General features: G+C 41.7%; 1 protein-coding gene across 1 annotated transcript; it reads left to right on the top strand.

Annotated features, from left to right (window-relative positions):
• Positions 1 to 16,908: 16,908 nt before the first annotated feature.
• Positions 16,909 to 23,790, top strand: NPY2R (neuropeptide Y receptor Y2). Its single transcript, XM_054065371.1, has 2 exons — positions 16,909 to 17,012; positions 20,810 to 23,790. The coding sequence occupies exon 2, from the start codon at positions 20,846 to 20,848 to the stop codon at positions 22,001 to 22,003; it is 1,158 nt and encodes a 385-aa protein (XP_053921346.1). The 5' UTR covers positions 16,909 to 17,012; positions 20,810 to 20,845; the 3' UTR covers positions 22,004 to 23,790.
• The last annotated feature ends 293 nt before the right edge of the window (positions 23,791 to 24,083 follow it).

A 24,083-nucleotide genomic window follows, 5' to 3' on the forward strand; every position in this document is an offset into this window, starting at 1 on the left:
TATGGATTGCAATTTTCTCCACACTTTCAGTGTCATGTGCCGTGGGCTGGGCACATGTTTCCTTCAAGTCAAACAACTTGTAGCTCTCCCTTCTCTCATCTTCACTCTTTTGGGTTGGAACAATTGAAACCCTTGCTCTGTAATCTTGTGAATGGCATTTTGTTACTCTGGGTTAAGGCAGAGACCTGATTTCTGTCTCGATGAGGAACTCTCCTGCCTAAATATTTCCAGAACAACATGCAATAATTGAGGGTTGGAGCTATCTAACTGCATTTTAACCTTGCAAAATTTGAGTTTTCCTGTAAATTAGAAACATTTTGTTCTCTGCATATGATGCATATATAGGTGCACTTGTATTTATAAAAATGCACTGTGAGGCTCTGAAACTGCATCACTTAATGTAGTTTAGCATCTCTGTAGTTTAACAGCAGCGATCAATGACTCTTTAACCTGTTGTCCCTACTGTTCCAGCCCCGCAATAAAAGTGTGAGCATAGTGTTAAGTGGTATAGTTTAAGAAAGAGAGGCATAGCATAACTTTATATAGGTGAATTGCTTCATATGTAATTACTACTGTTTATTTAATTCTATTAGTCCTTAATATTAATAGTATTACTTCCAAGACTTATTCACCCTGTAAATCAATGTAAAGGTCTCAAAGAACTTAAATTTTCTTTGGGATAAGACTCAGAGAAGCTGTTCTTTAAAATGCTCCACACGATCTACTCCAACATCAGAAGTCTTACTTCAGAGCCAGTTCAAGAAATCAGAAATACCAGTGTTTCAAAGTTTTCGTCACAGTTATAAAATGTTAAAAAAGTGTAGACTTGAACAGTAGGATTCAAAAAGCACACCACTTTTAAAGAGAATAAAGTAAAGTAAAGGTATTGCTATTCAAGCAGCAGTTCTCTTATTTTCTAGCTACCGCATACCAAGTACACACAGAATAAACATACAGTATGATTTTGTATATAATGAACTCCTTGAGTTATATGTTTAGGAAATTTGGGTTCATTTGTGTTGTTTGCATTCCATTTTATTTATTATTAATTCTAGTGTCAGATAAATGTCCCTTTCAATATCTTTTGAAATTGCTAAATTTTGGGGAAGAGGTTAGCACATTTTTGTACAAATTTTTTTAAGAGCCCACCACTGACTTGTATTCTCTGGTATCTATAGCATTTTTGTGATGAAATACCTGTTAAAAGAACTTTATGCCAAATAAAGTTAAGCCAGTGGGAGCTCACCCTGAACACAGGCTACTAGACAGGCAAATACAATGTTATGCTTAACAGTTAACATTTATTTAATTTTGTTTTTTCCTGTGCAAAAATGAACTAAGCTATTTTCATTCTGAGATTCATTTTTCTTTTGATTTGAATCATTCTTCTCAGACACCACAAAGCGCAATAAACACTTCCAACATGTTGCCCAGTCTGTGAGAATTGTTTGTCTCCATTTTCATAGACGTTAATCACCTTCATATAACAGAGAGATATAAAGTACTGCCAAATATCTCCACTTCTGAAAGGCACAAAAATGGTTTTGTTGAGTCCATAAGGGCATGCCTAGCCTTCAACAAACTTAGTTTCCCAAAGGCTGGAAGGATAAGCACAAATATAAAATAAATAATCATATGCCACATATCTTACTGCTGGTAGCTACAAGCATCAGTCTGAGCCTCTTCCGAATGTCAATGTTCATAGATATTTCTTGCGGAGGGATGAGGTGCAAGGTTGGGACAGGTCTGTTAGTGTAAATGCTGGGAACCTCTACTATCAACATTTATTTCAGTGTATGTATCCTTTTGTAGACATCATTCCGAAAACAAACTGTTACACAAATATTGCTATCTTCAGTGGGAGACATTACAGTAGGGAGGATGACCTTCTTAAGGGAAGATTTGTAGAACAGGAGACAAGGTGTTACCCCTAAAGCATGACTTACACGTGCTCAGTGGCCAAGAACAAAGTAGACTTAACCTCCACTGGGAGCTTGAGGAGCAGTCAGGAGTCTGCCTTCAAAGGAGGACTTGCACACTGCGTGGCAGTTTGTAGAACATTTATTTCACAGATGATGATGAAGGTACCCTGAAAGAAGAATCTGGGATATGGCCCGACTGAATGGTTAATGCCTCTCACACCGCAGACAGAAGAATCCCTGTCCAGGAGCAGCCGAGTGCAGCAGTAGCTGACTGGCAGTTCTCCTGCGGTATCGTTCCAGATAAGAAAACTGTGCTTCTTGAAAGTCCTAATAGTCCTGACCCAGCATGGACATAGTGAACTTCAACAACCTACATCAAATGAGTGTGGTTCCTCTGGGTTTCTTTGGCCTCCACTGAGGCACAGTCTTCGCAGAGTCTAAGAATATGCTCCACATTTTAATGTGAAAGCTATAGTCTTCAGTAATTTGGGAAGATCGTTTAAAATTGCATCATTTTCTATAAGTGAAGTATTTACAGATGGCTTGCAAATATGCTCACTGAGGTATTTCAGATCTGTCTACTGCATAGTAATAAATATGCTGTAGCTGCTGCAAAAATTATTAGAAAAAAATGCTTTCTTCTGAAGTCAGAAAAATTAAAATCAGAGTAGTTACTAAAAAGACCAATAAAAGATCATTAAGAGAGAAAGGGGTTTTTTTTGTGCAACATAATCATTATAAGCTGAATTTTCAGAAGTTTCTAATTTAGGCGTAAAATTTTGTTCTAGGTTTCAAGCTGATGGATAAAATCTCAACACTGGTATGAATTCTGTCTACATAATTGAGTCTAATTTGCTAAGCAAATAACTTCTTTTTGAGTCTTGCTCAGACAAGAAAACACAGAAAGGTCTTGAATCGGCACAGTACCTGAACATAGAAGATTGAGGTAATTCTTAGTCAGAACCGCACATTCCTGCCCCTATCAGGGCTACTTTCTTCAACTGGATTAAAGCTATGATGCACAATATTGACAATTCTATCTTCAGAATTCATGGAGCTGGAAAAACATTGGACTTGTTTGAAAGTTTTAGGATTATGTTCTGCATTTTTTGTCTACTTTTTGTTTTATTCTTCAGGCTACATTCCAGAAGCAGCTTCAAATCTTTCCATGGGATTAGAAGGGCTCAAAATGTACTAAAAAATTAATATTCCTCTGCAATTTCTTGCTGTTAGCATTTGGGGCTTGAAAAGAAAGCATTACTACTTGTGATATTGCAATAACATTACAGGAGCTGGCAAAGTGGCTCTGTCTCTGTCTAAATTTCAACTTTTCATATTTCAAGTTTTTCTCTCAGTCTATAAGAAAAAAAAGACACAACCATTTAATGTATGTAACCTGTCTATCTCACAGGGTTTTGCTTCTGACTGCTCTCAACAATCACAGCTGTCTTGGCTAATGCTCCTTTATGGCAGAAGTATTCATTTCCCTCCCTATATCCAGAAAAAAACTTTTTTTAGATGCAACTTTTCTTTCTTTGTCCAAGATTCATAAAGTATCGTACCTTTTGAAGGAAGTAGATCAGCTATAAAGAAGTACATTATGTTACGGCTCATACTAAAAACTGTGCTGTTTGAAAAATTCCTGTGTATTTCTTCAGTCATTTAAAGATAAAGCACGAATGGTAAAAGATAAGGAGAACATAAAAAGAAATCAAAGGAAGAAGGATGAGCATGACTGTACAATGGATATGTATTGACAGACAAAAAACTGGGGCTTAGGGCTCACTCAGAGAGAAGGGAGAATCAAGCTTCAAATTGATTTCAAGGATAATATTGCTTTACTGATCTCTCCTTAAGTTTCATGCTGGAATTGCCACTGTGGACAGAATCAAGATTAAGTAGGGCACAGAGAGATGAAAGAAACTCACTGATGCCGTGTATGACCTACTGAGTCTGGGAGTAGTTGCTGCCAAAGAACCAGCCACCTACCTTGTATGGTGTCATCAAGGATGTAAATGCACATCCCCGTGACAGCTTCCTAATGCATTATGCCAATGCTGCTGGGGATATAAAAGCTGGAGAAAGTTCAGAAAGTTTAAGGGGGAGATATTCATCACTTGACTTCAGTAAGCTAACTCAGGTCTCTGCAATATTGGTTTGAGGGATACAGCTCCTCCTGAGGATACAGTCACTCATACCGAAGGGTGTGAAGGCAAGCAAGCCTTTAAAGGTGATTTAAATACTGAATGCTATTGAATTTTACCCTAGGAATACCAAAAAAAAAAATGGTATTAGTCAGTGCTCATCCCAAGAGCATTTGTGAGCAAAAAATGTGAGTGATAAACATTTTGGCCTCCACAGCACTAAAAGTGCCACTATTCTGCCTCTTGATTTGCTCCTGGACAGCTTAATCTATTCTGCCTCGTGTTTCATGGCAATGCCATGATTTATTTGGGCTGAGGAGAGAGGAAGATTTATGATTATATTTCTGGAACATCTAGTGCAGAAAAAAATCGTACTGAAAACAGAGTGGAGGAGCTAAGTTGTGGATCCCAGCAGCCTTTACTCAGTCCTTCTTGAAACTGAAAACAGGCACAGAGAACAGCTGCAAGTTCCTTGAGATGAATTCACTGAGAGAGGTAGGGTGTGCTGTGGGAGTGGAGTGAGCTGTATAGTCTTAGTTTTAGAGAATATTGGCCTTCAAATTTTGATTCCTTACTTCATGCTGGGTACTGAGTCCTTCATGCTAGTAATAGGAAATGTCAAGCAGATGAGATGAATCGCACATGATCAGAATGGGATAATGTCAGCAAAGCATTATAAGAGCCTGTGAAACAAGAAAACACAAAAGTTTCTGTCTTGAGGGACTGTACCTCAATAATCTCCAGCTCACCTGATTCCAGATTTCAGCACTAACACATCCTAATATACCCTCTAGACACCCAATACATTTCTCAGTGTTTTAAATAAGCAATGGATTTTGGAGCACCTTTAAAGAGAAAAAAAATCTCATCCTTAATTATAGCAAAGCTTTTTTTTTCTGTTGTGTGTAGCTTCAATAGACAAGCTAAGTGAAGGCTGATGCATGCAACAGCATATTAAATTTAAAATCGGTGAGAGAATAACTGGTTTGGGTTCTTGTATTGCTGTTATATATAGGGACACACAGATTGTAAATTATATGCAGAGCAAATTGCTATCCACTAATTCAAATGCCAGTTAACCAATCTGTGAGATTTCTACCCCTCCTTGATTAGCTTTTTGCTCTCCTGCTCTTGGTGGAAGGTGGGATTGGGAAAGAATAGACACCTCATTTCAACCTTTTGCTCAGATATTCCACGTTCCCAGGGAATATGATTTAGCATTCTTCTCTCTGCATTGTGACACAGCAAATGAACATCAAAGCCTCAACCTGTCCTGAGATGTTGTGATACTTTATGAATATGAATAAGTAACCATAAGCATGCCTTGGAACAGTTAGCAATGTGTAGATTAACTATTTTGTCCATATTTTCTGCAATATAAAGCCACATTCTGTTGAGGGGTGGTGGAGAGTTGTTCAGCATTTTCTGCCTTTTCTCTGAGCTGGGAGAAGGAACAAAGAGAAACAGTGAAAAGTGAAGAACTGCTTTGCTGTGCAAGGTATTTAGAACAAGATGGACAGTGACAGACAAACAAAAAGGTTAGGTAAGGAGAAGCTGCAGCATTTGATTCTTACGAAGTCCTCAAAGTGAGAGAGAATCTTTGCCAACAGGGATTATTCCCACCTGAACTGTGCCCTTGCAAGGGGGTGCAGCCGCAAAATGCTCCATGAGGAGGGGATATGGCATGCCACAGGCTCTGCTTGCTCCGTGCTTGACTCCTTGCCACTTCACATCAGGCACCATGGAGCCACTAAGCACCACACAGACAAACCCTGCTTTTGGACAAGTAGGACAGACAGATTCTGCTCCTCTGGGTCTGTGATATAATGAGACATGATAAGCCAGGGAAAAGACCTCCTCAGAGGATGAGGCAGTTATACAGCCTCCAGTACTTCTGGTCCTTCTTTAATTACTGAGGCCCAATTTCTGATATCTTTATTGGAGCAACACCTCCATCCTGAGAAAAATTATTTACTCACCAAGCAAAATCAGAAAATCTAGGAACAAAATTCAGCTGTACAAATTGGACTTTGATACAGAAATTTTCATGACCGTAGCAGAACAAAGCACTAAAATTACATTCATTTAAAGTAAAATTTGTTTTGTGCCTGCCTAATTTTAATTCAATCTCTTAGCTCAGAATAGTTCTTATTTGACCGGATTTACATCACTTTTAGGGTCTACAGATTTATACAAAATGTCCGTATCTATTTAATGGTGTTTGTTCACCTCCTTTCATTTTTGCAGAAACCTATATTTTCCCTCACTTCACTGAAAAACGTGACATGATCGAAACAATAGCAAAAAAATCCTGCCATTAATAATTACTACACAGTTCTTTCAGCTGAGAAATATCTTGCACCATTTACTGCCTACTGAGATGCAATCAAAATTAAATGAGTGGAAATAACTGAAGTGGCAGCTTTAAGCTCTAGCAAAGGAGCACCAGGGTCTTATTTTCATGACAACACAGAAAATGGCCTTCTGGGTCAAACTAATCTTCCATTTCATCTCCAACAGTGGCAATATGAAATGCTGTTCAGGGACAACTGATGATCCTCCCTTCCTGCAGTCCATCCTGTCCCTATTCCTCCAGGACCCACCAAGGACACCTGCCAGCGCATTCCCGCCTCTTCCTTCCAATATCTGTTTATGGACCTGCTGTCCTGGAATTTGTCTGTTTTTGCCTTTTTTAACTTGCTGGTACTGTGGGTCTCCACAGCCCTCTGTAACAGCAGATTCCAGAAGGCACAGCAGGTAGTGAGCTGAGGTATTAAAAAAAGGACTTTCTTTTTGAGTTTTAAACTGCTGTCCAACTAGATTCAGTGAGTGCCTATAGGACACTGTAGGACCTGGCGAATAACAATTCTGCATTTACTTTACTCACTGTTTTAAAAAACTTGACCATATCCCATTCAGCCTGGGGTGAGATAAGGTCATGAAAAGTCTCTGCCTTTTCTGATTCTCTATAACAGCAAATGCTCCATCCTTTCAATCACCTTAGTTGATTTTCTCTGCATTTGCTCTAATTTCTCTATGTCCTTCTTAAAATACAGAAATAGGATTGTACAGTGTTCAAGATGTACGTGCACCAAGGTTTTATATTTTCTAGTTTGTCCTTACCTGCTTTTCTGAGAACACCCAAAATTTTGTTAGCAGTTTTGACTGCTGTTGCATTTTGAGCCAACGAGTTCAGAGTCCCACAGGTCTCTTTCCTGAGCTTTATTTGCCAGTTATTAGTACAGCACTTGTAAGCACAGCTTAGATTACTCTGATTTTGAGCATGGTAAAGCACTTTTGTCTTCAAGCTCATTAATTTTTCCCTGCAAAGGAATATTTGATGCTCAGGATTCTTTCAAAATTTAACACGTGTTCACTGCAATAAAGGTAAAGAGTAGACATATAAGGATGTGTTTAAGCTAGGTGATCTCAATATTTCTAGAAGGAATAGGTTCCAGGTTGGTAGCTCCTGAAGACAGTCTATGCCAACCGGCTTTATTATTTAGAAGTCTTGTTCTGCTCTGTTCAAACCTCGTATCAATTTTACCTCTGTTTTCAGTGGGAACAGAATAAAAACTTCCACTCCCACGTTCCTCTTGGGTGCTGAGGTTTGTTTAACAGCTATTGACACTTCAAGAAACAAGCTGTAGGCCTCATACCTCCAGGCATAAGGTACTCGGATAATTCCAAAAGAGCAAGTTTGCAAGGGAGAGTCAAGATTTTTACAGTGCTGCTTTTTCTGTAATTTTAGAGTATATGACCAGAAGTTGGCCTGAAAACATGGCATAGAAGTTCTGAACAGCAGCTCCCACTTATTTCTGAACTTGTGCAGAGGTCTGGCAGATTTGTGCTTATTTTTAACCTAGCAATACTTTTTTTTTCCTGCACACTTCATAGTTTGACTTGTAAGATCTGAGGGAATAAAGCAAGCTATTGAAGTAAATCAGTTGTGGGGAAATGCAGCCTCTTGATATATAGAAATGACTGGGGGTCTTTTAGGCACAGGGATGTTTGTTTTGCTCAGTTGCTGACTGGTCAGAAATAATGCTTAACTGAGAAACCATCAAGTGCAAACCTCTGCCAGAGTACAAATAATTTTAAACTGTGAGGTTAGAGGTGACTGAGAAGACAGATATCCAATTCCCGTTAGGTTTAAGAGAAAGCTAATTTTCTTCAGAAACCTGTTAGTAGGTTAGGATGTAATGGTCATGCTGATACTTAGCTACACGTAGCTAAGATAACATGTTCTGGGCTTTTTGGAGAAAAAATAAAGTTATTTTGTTCAATGTCTCTGTCCTTTGTCTCTGCGAAGGCAAATCAATTAAGCAATTGACTTTTTCATAGGTATGATTTCTCTAAAATGTCATAAGGTGATAGAAAATCTAACAAAAATAACCCAAGAATTTATCTTAATTCCTGTTAATGGTATTCACTACTTTCCCACTTAGTAGGCCAGATATATTTCCATTATAAAGAATAGGACCATAATGCTAAAAGCATGCAAAACTACATGACAATTCATCTTTGCTGAGGGGAGAAATAAGGTAGTAAAGAAGCAATGTACCAAATTTTGCTCTAAGGTTTTATAGTGAGGCAAAAGTAAAGACAAAGACAAAAAAAGATATCTCTTCTTCTTACACACAGATGTTAAAACAATTTTCTTCTTTTCTGATGCTGAACAAAATTTGTTATTAGCTGAGAGGAGAGTGCACCTGATATCCTCAGGAAGAGAGATCAGTAGCAGAAGCAGGTATATGCAGAAGCTCGCGGGTAAGATGATGCTGGGAAGAAGGTGATAGGAATGAAAGAAGTTGAATGAAAGAAATAGATGGACATATTCTGACTGGTGGGAATCAATGCTAGAGGAAAGCTAAAATCAGAGGTAAGATTTTTGAATAAAGGGGGAGGGTGAATTGGTTAGAGCCACAAACTGGATTTTTTTACAAAACAGAAAAAACAGAGTGAGACAGGATGTGTGCATATATACAGAAGCAGAGTGGCCTCTAGCCACTTAACAAAACTCTGCTGCAGAAATATAGAGAAATAAGTTTTTCTTGAATCTCCTCACTGGAGCCTGTTGACAGGAATGTGTGTTATTTACATAATGTAGATGCAGATCCATCTAAACCTGCCATCACCTTCACTTTTAACTAAAGAATTAGAGAGCTGTGCAAAAGTGTAAGATAGCCAAAATCACAGAAACTTATATGGACCTCAGTGTTGGTTTACAGATGCAAATAATTTCCCCCTCCCCCCTCCTTTGTTTGACAATGATGATCTTGACATATAGATATTTTATTCTGGAACACAGTAAACGATATTTCGGAGAAAGAGAGTCTGTATCAGGAACTCTTCTGGCAGGGAAGCATCACCTCCCGGTCTTTGTGCACAACAAGGAGAATATCACACATGGACTCTGTAAGGACAAATTTGATACAATCTGCAAAGTATTAAGGCCCAAACCCTGTATAATTTGTGTACCTGAAATCAATGGACACTAGCTACTTAAATGTCTCTGAGGACCTGGGGAATGACTACTCATATACTAGATTCCAGTCCAAATACTGATGGTGAGAAAATTCACTCACACATTACCATGATACCAGGAGTTACAGGTGGAATTCCTTTCACTGAAGTTTAGGCACTCACTGAACGAGCCTCTGAGGTTCCCACTGTAGTCAGAGAAGATCTCAAAGACAGTTGATGGTTTGTAGGGTGCAATTAATCTGATGAATTATAAATAACTGTTTCAGGGAGGAATGAATCAAGTTTTAATCTCCACCAGTACAGAGTAAGCAGCTCTCTCCTGACTACAGAGTAAATCTAGGACAACTAGCTCAGATGCAAACACCTCCACCATAGACAGCCACACACAGCCTCTTGAGATGCTTTTCCATTTCTATGGGGGATCATATTTCTCTTACCATTCCCCAGGACATTGAGATGATCATTCTGCAACTTACAGGGCAGGGATGTGACACTGAAGAGCAGCTGAACATTCCCAGCTCCATTCTGTGAAAGCAGTGCTGCAGGAAGAGCTTCTTGCCGAAGGAAGGCTGTGGCAGTTGGACACACTGGGTGAAGGGAATGATTGCAGAATTTCACTGGAGCACGAAGGAGGCTTTCAGCTGGTCTGGAAAAGTAGAAGCTGACACATTCCTTTGTGCCAAAGCTGGGCGGTATGGATAAGCTGTGTGCACAGATGGTGCTCTGGCTGCTGATCTCGTAGCTGTGTGCAATCACAGAAGAGTTAGTCTTCCAAACATGCCAACCCCCTAAACCAGTTTTTTTCCTAAGCCTCTTCCCATCCCCTCTCCTCCATCCTAAAATACCCCCAGCAATTAAAATGCCATCAATGTCTGCAAAATGTGGGTGTGAATAATGGGCAATTAACAAAGGGAAGAAAAGAGTTCATTTAGAAAACTGCCAGTTCGATTTTGAGTGGGAGGCAGACTCTATAAAAGTATCAGAGCACTTTTTCAACCTTGTGAAACCAGCTGACAAACTTAACTTGTTCACAAACAGTGCCATAAGTCAAAAATGTGACAGTAAATTTTCACTCTACTAGTAGATGTGGCACCTGTAACGGAAAATATCCTGTTGGTGTATCAGTAAGGAAGAAGACAGAGACATTGAAACTTTTCAGCATTTCTGGATATTGGTGTATGAGTCATATGATTACAGTTTGAGAAGAGGACTGTACAGGTTTGCTGCATTTAGCCTAGAACAGATGTCCTTCAGAAGTTCCAAAACTGTGACGGAGTGCACGAAAGAAACAGTAAGTACTTCATTTTTAAAATTACTTGAAGTGATAATAGGCATGGAAAGTGTTCCTCTTGCACTTCTTCAGCAATCAAAGTAATTTCTCAAGGACAAAAAATGCTTACAAATGAAATCCATTAATTTAATGCCATGTATTATTATGAAATGGCATTATTGCATAAAATGTCACACAGAAGTACAGAATGACTCTGGATGAAGCCAGTACAGCACACCTTGCATATTCTGTGTAAATGTGAAAAAAATGGACTGAAATAATGTACTGAAAACTTAGGGGGATTAAATCACTTTCAACAATATCTGGGAAAGATGCTCACTTGGCTTTTAGCGATTTTGTCACTGTCCTATGAACTGCAAGTCAAAAAAACCATTTCTTTATGCCAGATGACAGTTCCATAGATTACTGGAAACTGTTTTAATTGCATCTTATATTTCTGCTCACAATGTACGTGATGTGTTTTACATGGCATTATATATCAGACAGCATTATCAGAAGAGCTGCCTTCATTCATGGATGTCATTATTCAACAACATAATTTAAATTGTGACAGGTTACTCTATCCATATTGATTTTTCCGCGCATCTCTTCAGGACCTAAATGCTAGCAATAATCATTCACATCTTAATGCAGGCTGACTGAGCAAGGGTAAAAAGATGATGCATTTCCTCAAGCTTAAGAGCAAGCTAAGTAAGTTCCTTTCTCATGACAAGAGTTATGAAATTGTAACAAAAAAAAAATAAACAAACATGGATAAGTTTGAAAAATAGGATGAGTGAAATGTTTCTAAGTAATGCATAGGCAGATGTATGCACTCTCTACAATGAGAAGAGAATGTATGCAAACTTTATGATCAGTTTTCCATAGTCTAAGATATGTAACTTGGAGAGGAAGGAAAACACACAAGACAAAGCTTTTCCTCTTTCCAGCTTAGTTCTGTTTGTTCCAAAGACAATTCATTCAACACTACCACAGGCTTCATCACCAAGTCAAAAACTGAGCTTGAATCATCCGATTGAGTTTTACGAACACATCTAACTTTTCAAAATTGTTACAAGAATAATTTCTAGGCAAAGCACAGTGTGAGTGGCATTGTCGCTTGTAACAGCTGAAGATTTCCAGAATTAGAAATAACTGACGTATAAACGTACAGTGAACAGATATGGTTGACTCACTTTTAGAAACTATTTAGAGATATATTGATTTTCCAGCTACCAGAAACTGAGGACTGAAGAGTGTATGATAATCAAACTCTAAGCTATATGTGAGAATCTATTTTCTGTGATGAATGCTTTAGAAATGAACAGAGTATGCTTGCTTCAGGAACATCTAAAAACTCTTTAGAAATGCCAATGACTGGTTGTATACAAAACTTCCAATATCTTAGTGAAGTGTTACCTTCCACATTACACTTTAGAGTTTACAGAAATGTCTGTTAAAGAAAAATGAAGATTTTATGACTTTGAATAAAAACCAAAATGTGAGCAAGAAAAAAAATGCAGTAAAATTGTATATTCCTTATATTTTTAAAACGAATTAAATGTTTGATTGGCCTCTTTGAATTCCAGTTGACAGAAAGTAGATCTTCATAAAGGTCAAGTGGCTTTGGTCGAGGTCTAGTAATGAAAAGGCCAGACAAAACCCTGTGAAGAAATGACAATTACTATATTCTCTGCAAATAAAGGATAGCGCATTGATAAAGAGAGTGAATGAGATGGCAAAATATGTAATGAGACTATAAAGAAATATGAAGAATGTACTCATTACATAAGCATTGCCAATGTGGGGCACTGAATGAAGCAGTGGACCTTAAGGAAAAACAGTTGCTTAAAGATTGTATCATAATTATGTAAACACCAACAGCTGTGTTGGTGTTAAATGGGCAACTTTAAACCTGTAATTTCTTGGATGAGTTACTTGACTTCACAGTTTTATCCTTTTTTGAATGATAGTATAGCAATGCCCTACATGCTTTGAGAAGACGATGTTTGAAACACAATTCTCAGCAAGTGGAAATGGTGCTGAATTCAGTCACGCTAAAGTGATTGTTTAACCAGCACAGGCTCTGAAGTACCCCTGCTACCAACTTGAAGTTGGTACTTAAGTGTATCTATCAATTTCTCCCGTTACCCTCTGGTGTATATTTATCCCGTTAGTCATCTGAGGTAGACTGATTACACTTGTTTATGCACACAGCTACTTCTTATTACTGCATCTGAAAAAGAGAGATAGTTAGGACTTAACAAAAGGGAACGAGAACAAATGACAATTTATAAACGTATTCCAAAATGTTCACAGGTCTGTATAAGTATAAACTCCTAGCTACTGAAATACTTTTGTGGTTTTGTGTTTTTTGCCTTTTAAGCAAGAAAAATCTTTGTGTTATATAGTATTACCCATGTTATATGATCTCTGTGTTGGCCCCTTATAAAACATTCAAGACAGATACCCTCTCTTAAGTTTATGCCTTCAGGTATTACTGTTTTTCTTTCCATTTTATTTTTAAAGGACTGTCCATGTTACGTAGAACACTCCATTCCGTAAAACCTGACTCACTCCAGGAAAATGTGCACGATTAAGGACTGGCAGAGTTTGGCTCAAGTGAATGGCATGCAGCACAGCACTGCTTTTAAAGTCAAGGGGCAGTGATTTCTTTTAAATCCACTCCTTATAGTAAATGAAATAAGAACATCGTCTGGGGACAGGGGATGGTAGAGCTGCTGTCTCTTCTGCCTTGCTGATATTCATCAAGCTTTATTTGCCACTCAGACAAATCTGATGTTGAACAATTTATGGACAAAGACTGGCAACTCTTTCCTTGTTCAATGATTGAAACAAAACTCATTACTGCTTCAAGTCTGGGTACTACACACAGGCCTTTCTTTCTATCTTAAGAACTGGCAAATTTCTGAGCACCGGGCAGAAATGCTTATTATTCCTTCTGAAAAACCCTACATTGGATGGAATTTGGTGAGACAATGTTCTGACAGTAAAAAGAGTTAAACAGATACTGTTGGAAATAAGTTAAGTATATATATATTTTTTTTTTTTTTTACACCCTGTCATACTTCCATAAGTGTGATTTCCAACACGAACGACGTATGTTAAACAGATAATTTTTTTCAAGCTGTTAAGCTAGACTATCTGTATTTCACTTTAGTACTTATACTTACCCACTGCAAAAGCTCATTTATAGGCTTGCCTTAAATAGGAAGCTGGGATTTAAAGTTCACGTAGCTCATTTATTTAGAGCAAGCCAACTTAGACAGCCTGATTTACAGTCTATATGAAGACACAGCATGAGTGCAGCCAACAGATTGAGAAATGACTACTCCCATCTACTCACCAGTTGTGAGGTCACATCTGGAGTAATGGGTCCAATGGGGGACTCCAAATGCTAGAAGAGATTGACAGAGTGGAGTGAATTCAGTAAAGGGTCACCAAGATGATCATGGCTGGATGGGATAACATTCCAAGCAAGACTGAGCGAATTCAGTTTGTTCAGCCTTAAAAAAGCCCAGGCTAAAGGGAAATCGAACTCATGTTCACAACTACTAGGAGAAGCACAGGACTAGGATAGAAGTCATTTGGTACAAGCTGGAACATGGCAAACTCTGGCTTTGTACAAGGAAATTTTGTCTTATTATGAGGGCTGTCAAACCTTAGGATGGGCTTCCCAGGGAGGGTAGAAACTGTCACTTTGGAAATATTCAAAATTCTTCTGGAGACATAGCATGGGGCAGCCTTCTGCATCTAGATCTTCTCTGAGTACGAGGCTGGATGAGAAGACCTCTGGAAGTCCCATTCAACCAATATGGTTCTGTGGTTTGATGACTCATGGCTTGTCATGATTTATGGGATGGAAATTTAAATACACACAAAGTAAAGTATCTACAATTGCTTTGGAGGTGGTCACCCAGCAGCATATTTCATATTGATGAGCCCATTTGCTACTTGACTCTTTCTACCCTTGATGTTAGTGTTTTCATGGGCTTCTGATTCAAGGTGCTGTTTATGGGGCCCTTCACTACCACTCCTTTATGAGCAATAGAAACTGCTGTTGTTTATTGGAAATGCATTTTCATGAAGCATTTAAGTTGTGCCTGTAAAAGGAAATAACACCTTCTCTCCCTTTCATGCAAAGCCAAACCTTGCTGGCTTAACAGCTTCTAGGAACCTGCACTTCTTGACTTTCTCAGATTTGGTGTTTAGAAGTGAAAGTAAAGAATAGCCTTTCCTTAGCTATGGGATCCTGAGCTGAGCAGATTGAAAAGATCTGCATAATAACATTTCACTATACTCGCTGAGACATTAGGAGCAGCAAAAATATATGTTAATCTAGAAAGAGTGTGCAGAACAGAGCACAACAGCAACAGCCCTGAGATTAGTGAAAATCTACTGTTGGCTATCTGTAAGAGACGGAAAGGGAAGGACTGCAGGCTTTTCCAGCCATATATAATACAAGTGTTCTAATTATTAAAACTTACGGCAAGCATTTATGTCTGCTAGTAGACCAAAATATAAATCCTACAATTAAATTGACTTGGGAAATGAAATAAACAGGGGTAAGAGAATTGAAACTCTTGGCTCTTTATTTAGCCACCAAAGAAATCTATTTTGCAACAAGCTAGGAGCATTCCATTAAGAGTCTCAGAAGCGCTGCAGGACTAAAAACAAGGCCCTTCATGAGAGATAACCTGAATTAGTAAAGATCTAAGGGGGTTCTCAAGACATGTTTTGAATTTCAATAACAACTGTAAATCGCTGAATTTATTCCTTGATACTCCATTTACATTCTGTTCTCTGATAAGAGTGTGATATTGAGCTATATCCACAGCAAGGAGCATTACCTTCGACGACACAAGGGCTCTTGTTCAGTCAGTCTCCTTTGGAAGAAAAGAAGGGCAGAAGAGGGAAGATAATCGTCGAAATTACCTGAAATATTAATACAAATTTGCCTAAGTGACAGAAAGTAAAGGAGCATTTCTGTTCTGGATAGCAACTTCTGCAAGGTTTTGGAAGAAAATTGTCCAAACATCAGTGCTGTAGCCATAGAATCTCGTTGTTCGTGTTTTTGGGAGCAACAACTAGGGCTGAAGCACTGTTTGGTGAATCAGGCTCTCCAACTATGCTCTCTTGAACCCCAGAAGTTACATGGAAGACAGGTTGTAGAGAGGAGGGAGCTGGCCTCTTTCCCCACAGGACAAAGGGGAAAGGCCTCAAGCTGTGCCAGGGGAGGTTCAGGCTGGACATCAGGACAAAATATTTCACAGAAAGGGTCATTGGGCACCGGCAGAGACTGCCCGGGGGGGGGGGGGGTGCAGTCACCATCCCTGGAGGTGTTTTAAGAGACGGGGCAAGGTGGTGTGCTCAGGGTCATGGTTTAGTGGCGGATAGGAAAGGTGGGACTCGAAGATTCAATAGGCCTTTTCCAACCTGGTGATTCTACGATTCTATGATCAGACACACAGCAAAATACTAAGCAGAACCTAATGATGGTTTTAATGAATTTGGACCCTACCAGAAGGGCAGGAATGCTGGCTGGAGTACTCAGCTAAGCTGGCTGGCAAGAGAGCTGTATTTGAAAGGTTACTGAATCTAGAACTAAATAAATACAGCAGCTGTAGTCTTTATCTTTGCAGCTTTGCAAATAAATAAGCACCTTTTTTTTATTTTGGTCTTGACAGAATATGTGAGTGAGGCAAGGGCTTGACAGAATACCTGACGAACTCATCCTTACACCTGCCTTAGCAATATCCACATTTCTTATGCGGAGCAAGTGATCCGCACAAGTTGGGATGCTCGTAGCTAGGATTTCGGTCCTCGTTGGAAGCAAAAGCATCCCGGTTTGGGGACTAGAAAAACGCGAGGCGCGTCTATCAGCTCGGATCTGCCACAACCCCCCTCCCTCCAAGCCCGCAATGCTACAGCTGCTGCCTCCAAAGCGATCGGCAGCCGCCACAGCGCGAAGCCCCGCCCCCCGCTCCTTTCCCCGGACCCCGCCCTCCCGGAGCTGCGGCGCCTCTCGAGCCTTTCCCCGAGCTGCAGAGCGGGATGGGCGGTTCCGACCCGCCCCGTCCCGCCCCCCCGCGGCGTGCGGCCACCGCCGCCGCCAAACTTTGGACGGGGCGCGCGGTGCCGCTGCCCGGGGAGGAGAGCGCTGCCCCGGTAAGTGCGCGGGGGGTGCGGGCGGGAGCCGTGCCGAGCCGTTCCGAGCCGTTCCGTTCCGAGCCGTGCCGAGCCGAGCCGTGCCGAGCCGAGCCGTTCCGTGCCGAGCCGTGCCGTGCCGAGCCGTGCCGTGCCGAGCCGAGCCGAGCCGTGCCGAGCCGTGCCGAGCCGTTCCGTTCCGAGCCGAGCCGAGCCGTGCCGTGCCGTGCCGAGCCGAGCCGTGCCGTGCCGTGCCGTGCCGAGCCGAGCCGTGCCGTGCCGAGCCGAGCCGAGCCGTGCCGAGCCGTGCCGTGCCGTGCCGAGCCGTGCCGTGCCGAGCCGTTCCGAGCCGAGCCGAGCCGAGCCGAGCCGAGCCGAGCCGAGCCGTGCCGAGCCGAGCCGTGCCGAGCCGTGCCGTTCCGAGCCGAGCCGTGCCGAGCCGTGCCGAGCCGTGCCGTTCCGAGCCGAGCCGAGCCGAGCCGAGCCGTGCCGAGCCGAGCCGTTCCGAGCCGAGCCGAGCCGTGCCGTGCCGAGCCGAGCCGAGCCGAGCCGTGCCGAGCCGAGCCGTTCCGAGCCGAGCCGTGCCGTGCCGTGCCGTGCCGAGCCGTTCCGAGCCGAGCCGAGCCGAGCCGTGCCGTGCCGTGCCGAGCCGTGCCGTGCCGTTCCGAGCCGAGCCGTGCCGTGCCGAGCCGTGCCGAGCCGAGCCGAGCCGTGCCGAGCCGAGCCGTGCCGAGCCGAGCCGAGCCGAGCCGTGCCGTGCCGTGCCGAGCCGAGCCGAGCCGAGCCGAGCCGAGCCGTGCCGAGCCGTGCCGAGCCGAGCCGTGCCGAGCCGAGCCGTGCCGTGCCGTGCCGTGCCGTGCCGAGCCGGGCTGAGCCGAGCCGGGCCGGGCCAAGCGGAGCCGGGCCGAGCCGAGCGGAGGGATGCAGGAGCCGTGGGATGCAGGAGCCGTGGGATGCAGGAGCCGCGAGCAGCCGCTCTGCGGGCCGCGGTGTCTCCGCTCCCGCCCTGCCCTGCCCGGCGATCCCGGCTCCCGCGGCAATAGCCGGCGCTGGGGCAGAAGCCGCGCTCGGAGGGGGCAGGAGGTGAATGCGGGACGAGGGACACCGGGGAGCGCGGGGACGGGTGTGATCCCGGGAGCGCGGCACCTTCGCCCTGAGCAGCCCCAAACCCTTCCCCAGCGCCGGCGCTGCGGTCCTGGTGGATGTGCTGCTTGCTAATGTGCTCACATATTTTTCCCTTCTTGCTTAATTGCTCTCGGACCGATGTAAAACCTCTATGGGCCGAAGGTTAGGTGCGATTTGATGCCCGTTCCTGATGATGGGGATCTGACTGCCGGGGAAGGGAAAAGTCGGGTCCCCTCACCCCTTAGAGCTGTGCAGTGTGCAAATAAATGCTGTCAGCTGGAGAGTGCGTACCAAAAAAAACCCATTAAGGGTCCTGTAAAACACTACCTGCGGTATCAAATGCCATCTCAGATACCCCCCACCCCCCCCCCACCCCCTCGTCCTCTGAAAGCTACAGATCCTTCGCGCTTAACTGTCCCACCAGCAATGTCAATCTTGTCCAATTTACTTAGTGCTTAATGACGCGCCAGCTCATCTCCGCTTTAAACTCTGGTCATCTCTACTCCCTCTCTGAGCTTCGTCTTATTGACAGGACCAAAACACCACAGCACAAACAGGGCAGGAAGAAGTAAAATAAAAGTGGCAGAACAAAAGAAGGCTTTGCTAAAAAAAAAAAAGGGATTGGAAGTAGGAATCAGTAGAAAGTCAGGGACTAGAGAAACAGGTGAAAATATTTTGGGGAAGAAAGGGTTGCTACATTCTTTGGCTGAGCTGCATCCTGGTTTTACGGCAAAGAAGGGAAAAAAAATTGTGAAATCTGTCTTCCCTCTCACCTTTCTACTACAATGTGTAAATATGACATGCTCTTGTTTTCCGCTGAAAAAATTATGAGATTTTTGGAGCACCTGACGGTCCTGGGACCTCACCAAATCTCTACTCAAATAATATAGGCAAGCATAATTCTTGGGTGTAGGTGAATGCGTTGAAGGAGTTCTGAACTTCTGTGTGTGTAAATTGTGGTGGATCTCTTATGATTTTAGCCTGGTGGACTAAAGCTACATTGATGAGGAAGCCTCGCCTGCTACCCACGTTTAGACTAGTAGTTGATAACCAATTATATTACTGAAATCTGCAGGGTTAGCATGTGTAAACAGCTGGCACATCTCCGGTATCTCGCAGTGTTTCTCATCTCAGGCTTACACTATTAATTGTACAGTAAATGTAGACTAAGCAATATAGCATAATTCTGAGCAGTTTAGTTGGGGGAAACTACTTAGTTGGGACTGCCTTTCAGTTCAGGTAGTCAATCAGTTGCTTTTGCAAAAAAAGCTTGCACTGGGAAATTCTTTGGGATACTGTCTGGGATGCAAGCACGAAGGGCTCAGTCACCTGCTCGTAGAGAGCAGTCCTCTCTCAGGGTGTCACACCTAAGGATGTCACTGATAGGTTGTCAGTGGGGACAAAGGTAGGGATGAAAACCTACAATGAAGTGGATATGACTAAAATAAAATAAAATTAAATTTAACAATGCCACTTGAAAGTGAAGGCATTAATAACTTGACTGTCTCTTTAAGCAGATCTGAATTTAAGGTGATTAACTATGTGTAACACCTAATGGCAAGAAAGTGACATTCCTTCTCTACATTTGCTTACATTTGTAATGTATCATTGGGGAAGTAGAGTTTGTAACTTAGGTTTGGCTTTCCCCTCAGTGGCAAACAGTAATCCTTTTTCAGGGAGCCCACTGTTAACTGCAATTTGTTTGTATTTTCCCAGGTCAAGCCAAACTGTCCCCAGGTGTATGACTCTCACTTAGCATGACACCCACGATCTGGGAAGTCTGCATGGGACATGAACTTTTTACACAGTACTGAAGTCCAATCAGTAATTAACTACAAAACATCTGTATGTCCATCTGTGCCTACTGAAGTCTCAGGGCAGCATAGAATTTGGCTCAGCCTGTGTAGGGAAGGCAAAGAAATGTGATTTTGATGCCAGTGGTGAAATTCTTACTTGACATCAGCAGGGGAATGATTTGCTCTTCTCTATGACTGCCATCAGAAATAAATCCCTGACTGGCAGCCTCCAAGGAGCTGTGTTTTCTCAAATATTACACAGAAAGGAAATATTATGTATAATTGAGTTTTAATTGTTTCTCGAGTTAATTTCAGCATGAATAAGTTGCACAGTTGTTTCAGATAAATGCTATTACTTCAATTCTGTTAGCGGGGTGTTTTTGCTTGCCTTGTGGCACAAGAAAGTTTCTTAAATGAAGACCTCAGTAATTAGTTCTCTGAATTTAACAACTATTTAAAGGAAACACTTTCCTTTAAGGAAAAACTGGAAGATTATTGTGCTAGTAACAGTCTGGATAGTGCCGTTCCATGTAGAATTCCCATAGGTATTAATGGAAGTTTTGTGCGAAATCAGCAGTAGGTGTTAGATTGTAAAAAAGGGATATGCTGCCCAGCAGGATCTTAATCCTTCTGCTTTTACTTAGGCAAACTTTGTCTTTGAAATGCTTTTGAAATCTGTCCCAATTTTCAGCAGGAGTCATGCCTGAATAATATTACAGGATCGGGCTTCAAATGTAAGGGCAACAGAATTTAAATATATTAAGACAGATCTTCTCTTAATCCTGCGATGTAGAACGTGAGTTAGAGGAGGAAAGAGCAGTAGCTTTAGCCATTACTTCTTGTTTCAGTCACCGCAGACTGATTTTTCCACGTGTTCTTGTCATGTTTTGTTTTCAGGGACAGCTCTGTTGCTTACACAAGGCTGCTGCAAGGATGGGGCCACTGGAAACAGGAGGTGAAGAAAACCAGACAGATGGAATGAAAACGGAGCTGTTCACCAAGCTTTACTTGCCGAGATACACCACGCTGCCCAATGAATTGGCTCTGGATCCTAAGCCAGAACTGAAGGACAGCACAACGCTAGTTGAAGTGCAGATAATCCTCATCTTTGCTTACTGCTCCATCATCCTGCTGGGGGTGATCGGAAATTCTCTCGTGATCCATGTGATTATCAAGTTCAAAAGCATGCGTACAGTGACTAACTTCTTCATTGCCAACCTGGCCGTGGCTGACCTGCTGGTGAATACATTGTGTCTGCCCTTCACTTTGGTTTACACGCTGTTGGGTGAATGGAAATTGGGCCCGGTCTTATGCCACCTGGTTCCTTATGCCCAGGCTCTTGCTGTGCATGTGTCTACTGTTACTTTGACTGTGATTGCTTTGGATCGGCATCGCTGCATCGTCTACCACTTGGAAAGTAAAATCTCTAAGCGTATCAGCTTCCTGATTATAGGAGTTGCCTGGACAGTCAGTGCCTTGTTGGCGAGTCCTCTGGCCATCTTCCGTGAGTACTCACTGATTGAGATCATACCTGACTTCAAGATTGTGGTCTGCTCTGAGAAGTGGCCAGGGGAAGGGCAGCTCAACTATGGCACCATCTACAGCATCTCCATGCTCCTGATCCAGTACGTGCTGCCTCTGGCCATCATCTCCTATGCCTACACCCGTATATGGACCAAGCTCAAGAACCATGTTAGTCCTGGTGCAGGGAATGACCACTATCACCAGCGCCGGCAGAAAACCACCAAGATGCTGGTGAGTGTGGTTGTGGTGTTCGCTGTCAGCTGGCTGCCGTTTCACACCTTCCAGCTAGTCAGTGACATTGACAGTCAGGTGTTAGACTTGAAAGAGTACAAACTGATCTACACAGTGTTTCATGTCATTGCCATGTGCTCAACGTTTGCTAACCCCCTTCTCTATGGCTGGATGAATAACAACTACAGGACGGCCTTCCTCACGGCATTCCAGTGCGAGCAGCGTCTGGACTCCATCCACCCTGAAGCACCAGCAGCTTTCAAAGCCAGGAAGAAACTAGAAGCAAAGAGGATTCAATTCCCCGGACACTCTTTCACACAACCTACCAATGTCTAAGATGTCTCACTTCAAAGAAGAAAAGAATGTGTTGTGGACAAAGGGATAAATCCATTTTGACACATGCATTTTTAATGCACAGTTTTATTCATAAATGGTGAACGAAAAGTAGCAGTAAAGTCAAGGCAGGTGGTATGATTAGAGAAGAGTTGATGGGCATCAAGAGTATGTAACCATTCAATATGAAGGAAATAAAAGGGAGGTGATACACTGTTCATGGCTGTTTCCAACAGGGTAAGATGGGCAATTCCCATCCCATCTCTTTTTGACAAATCTAAATGACAAAGACAGAGTTTGCTGGTTTTGCTATAGGAAGGCAAATGGCTGATTTGTAGCACAGGAATATTGATGGTGGGAGCAGGTAATTTTTATATTGGATAGGGAGATCAGAGAAAGCAAAAGCATGCCAGGAAAATGAAGTCTGTCCTGGGGAAAATGGGCTGTGCTGGTTAAACCTCAAACTTTTCAGACCCCCTTCTCTCTCACAGGCAGATAAGGGAATTAAGAAGAGAAATGTGTTACTATTTTTTTGGCTTGTAGTGAAGTACTTAAAACCACAGTATTTGAAATTAATTAGGCGAAAAAAAGGAAAGAGGAAAGGAAAAAACCCACCCAAACACAGATTCCATGTGAGGAATGGTCATATTTTTATATAAAATTAAATGTGGGTTTTGGTCAATCAAATGGGGCAAAAATTCTTTCCTTAAGAACTTGCTGCGGTTGTGCTGGTGAGAAAATCACAAGCCTGTGACTGTATCAGTCATTCCCTGCAGAACCCTACCTTTCATTCAGTGCTGGGAACAACTCACGAATGCAGTGCTTTCAACTGGCATTTGAGGGCAGGGATGCAGGCTCAGGTCTTCTGTAAGCACTTCATAAACTGCCAATATTTTAATTTTCAGGACCTGCTTAAATGTCTAATGTGTTATTAACTCCACAGGCTTTGAATTGTTGCTCCTTTCTTCCTGGATAATAAAACAGCAGTTAATTTTGATCCTCTGGAAAGGCTGCTAGATGGTAATGTGCTTTTCCTTATTGTAGTTTTATGTCACACACTCATCTCGTTTGGAGCTTTTTCCATCTTGTAAAAATAAGTGTATCTGAATGACTGTAACCTAATAACAGTATGCTAGGCTTATGTGATAACTTATCAGTTATTTTGCATGCTGTAGTTAATAGTTAAATTCCTTTATTGCTCAGGTATAAAATTTTAATCTGTTTACTGTGTTGTACACAGCAATGTTCAACTCTTTTGTGTCTTTGTTTAGCCTCTTTGATTAAAGAGACAAAGAAAATTTCAATCCATGCTTATTCCAAGCTGCCCTGTTGCTTATCTAGAATAAAAATAAGTGTGATACTTTCACTTGGAGTCTCTTTCCACAACTACATTTCAGCTGCCTCATTTTTTTTCTCTCTATTTTTCATTGTTTCTAACTTAATTGTGTTCTCTCTTACAAATTAAAACCCAACAAAACTCCGCAATACTGAAGTGTTAGAATTGTAATGAATGGTATCAGATCTTTATCAAGTGGAGAAATTCTTGTTAGTATATGCAGTATGCAGCACCATGCTTTAAATATCCATGAAATCATTTGGACTTGGATTTTCATGAACAGAGAAGAGAGGTCTAGAAAATTAAGTAGTGTTTACTTAAGCAGGAGAAGTATCCATCATTCTTAAACAGTTTTAAAAAAAAATAGATTAATTTTCAACCATGTTGAGAATATGATATTGTCCACAAGTTATTTTTGGCTGAGTATTAATAATATAAAATATGTAAGCTCGAAACTGTTAAGGGTTAGGAAGGATTACACAAGTGTGCAATTATTATGGACATCAATCATACATATCAGTTACAGTTTACTCTGAACACTTAATCAAAAGTAATATTGCCACAAATAGCATCCTATATTTAAAAAGCAAATGGTTTAAAAGTTCTTTTTCAACTCTTTTAAGCCTGTTAGAGTGTGGTAAATAGACAGTTTTGAAGTAACCATGACTGTGTGCTAAAGCTACAATAGCAGGCTAATTCTCCTTAATTTTAAGTCTACTTTATGTCATGCTATATAGAAGTGATTAA

This window comes from Cuculus canorus, chromosome 4 (genome assembly GCF_017976375.1).
Source record: "Cuculus canorus isolate bCucCan1 chromosome 4, bCucCan1.pri, whole genome shotgun sequence".
Lineage (NCBI taxonomy): Eukaryota > Metazoa > Chordata > Aves > Cuculiformes > Cuculidae > Cuculus > Cuculus canorus.

Bases quoted from the DNA above. Each gene is read 5' to 3' on its own strand.
- NPY2R (XM_054065371.1), top strand. From the start codon at position 20,846: ATGGGGCCACTGGAAACAGGAGGTGAAGAAAACCAGACAGATGGAATG.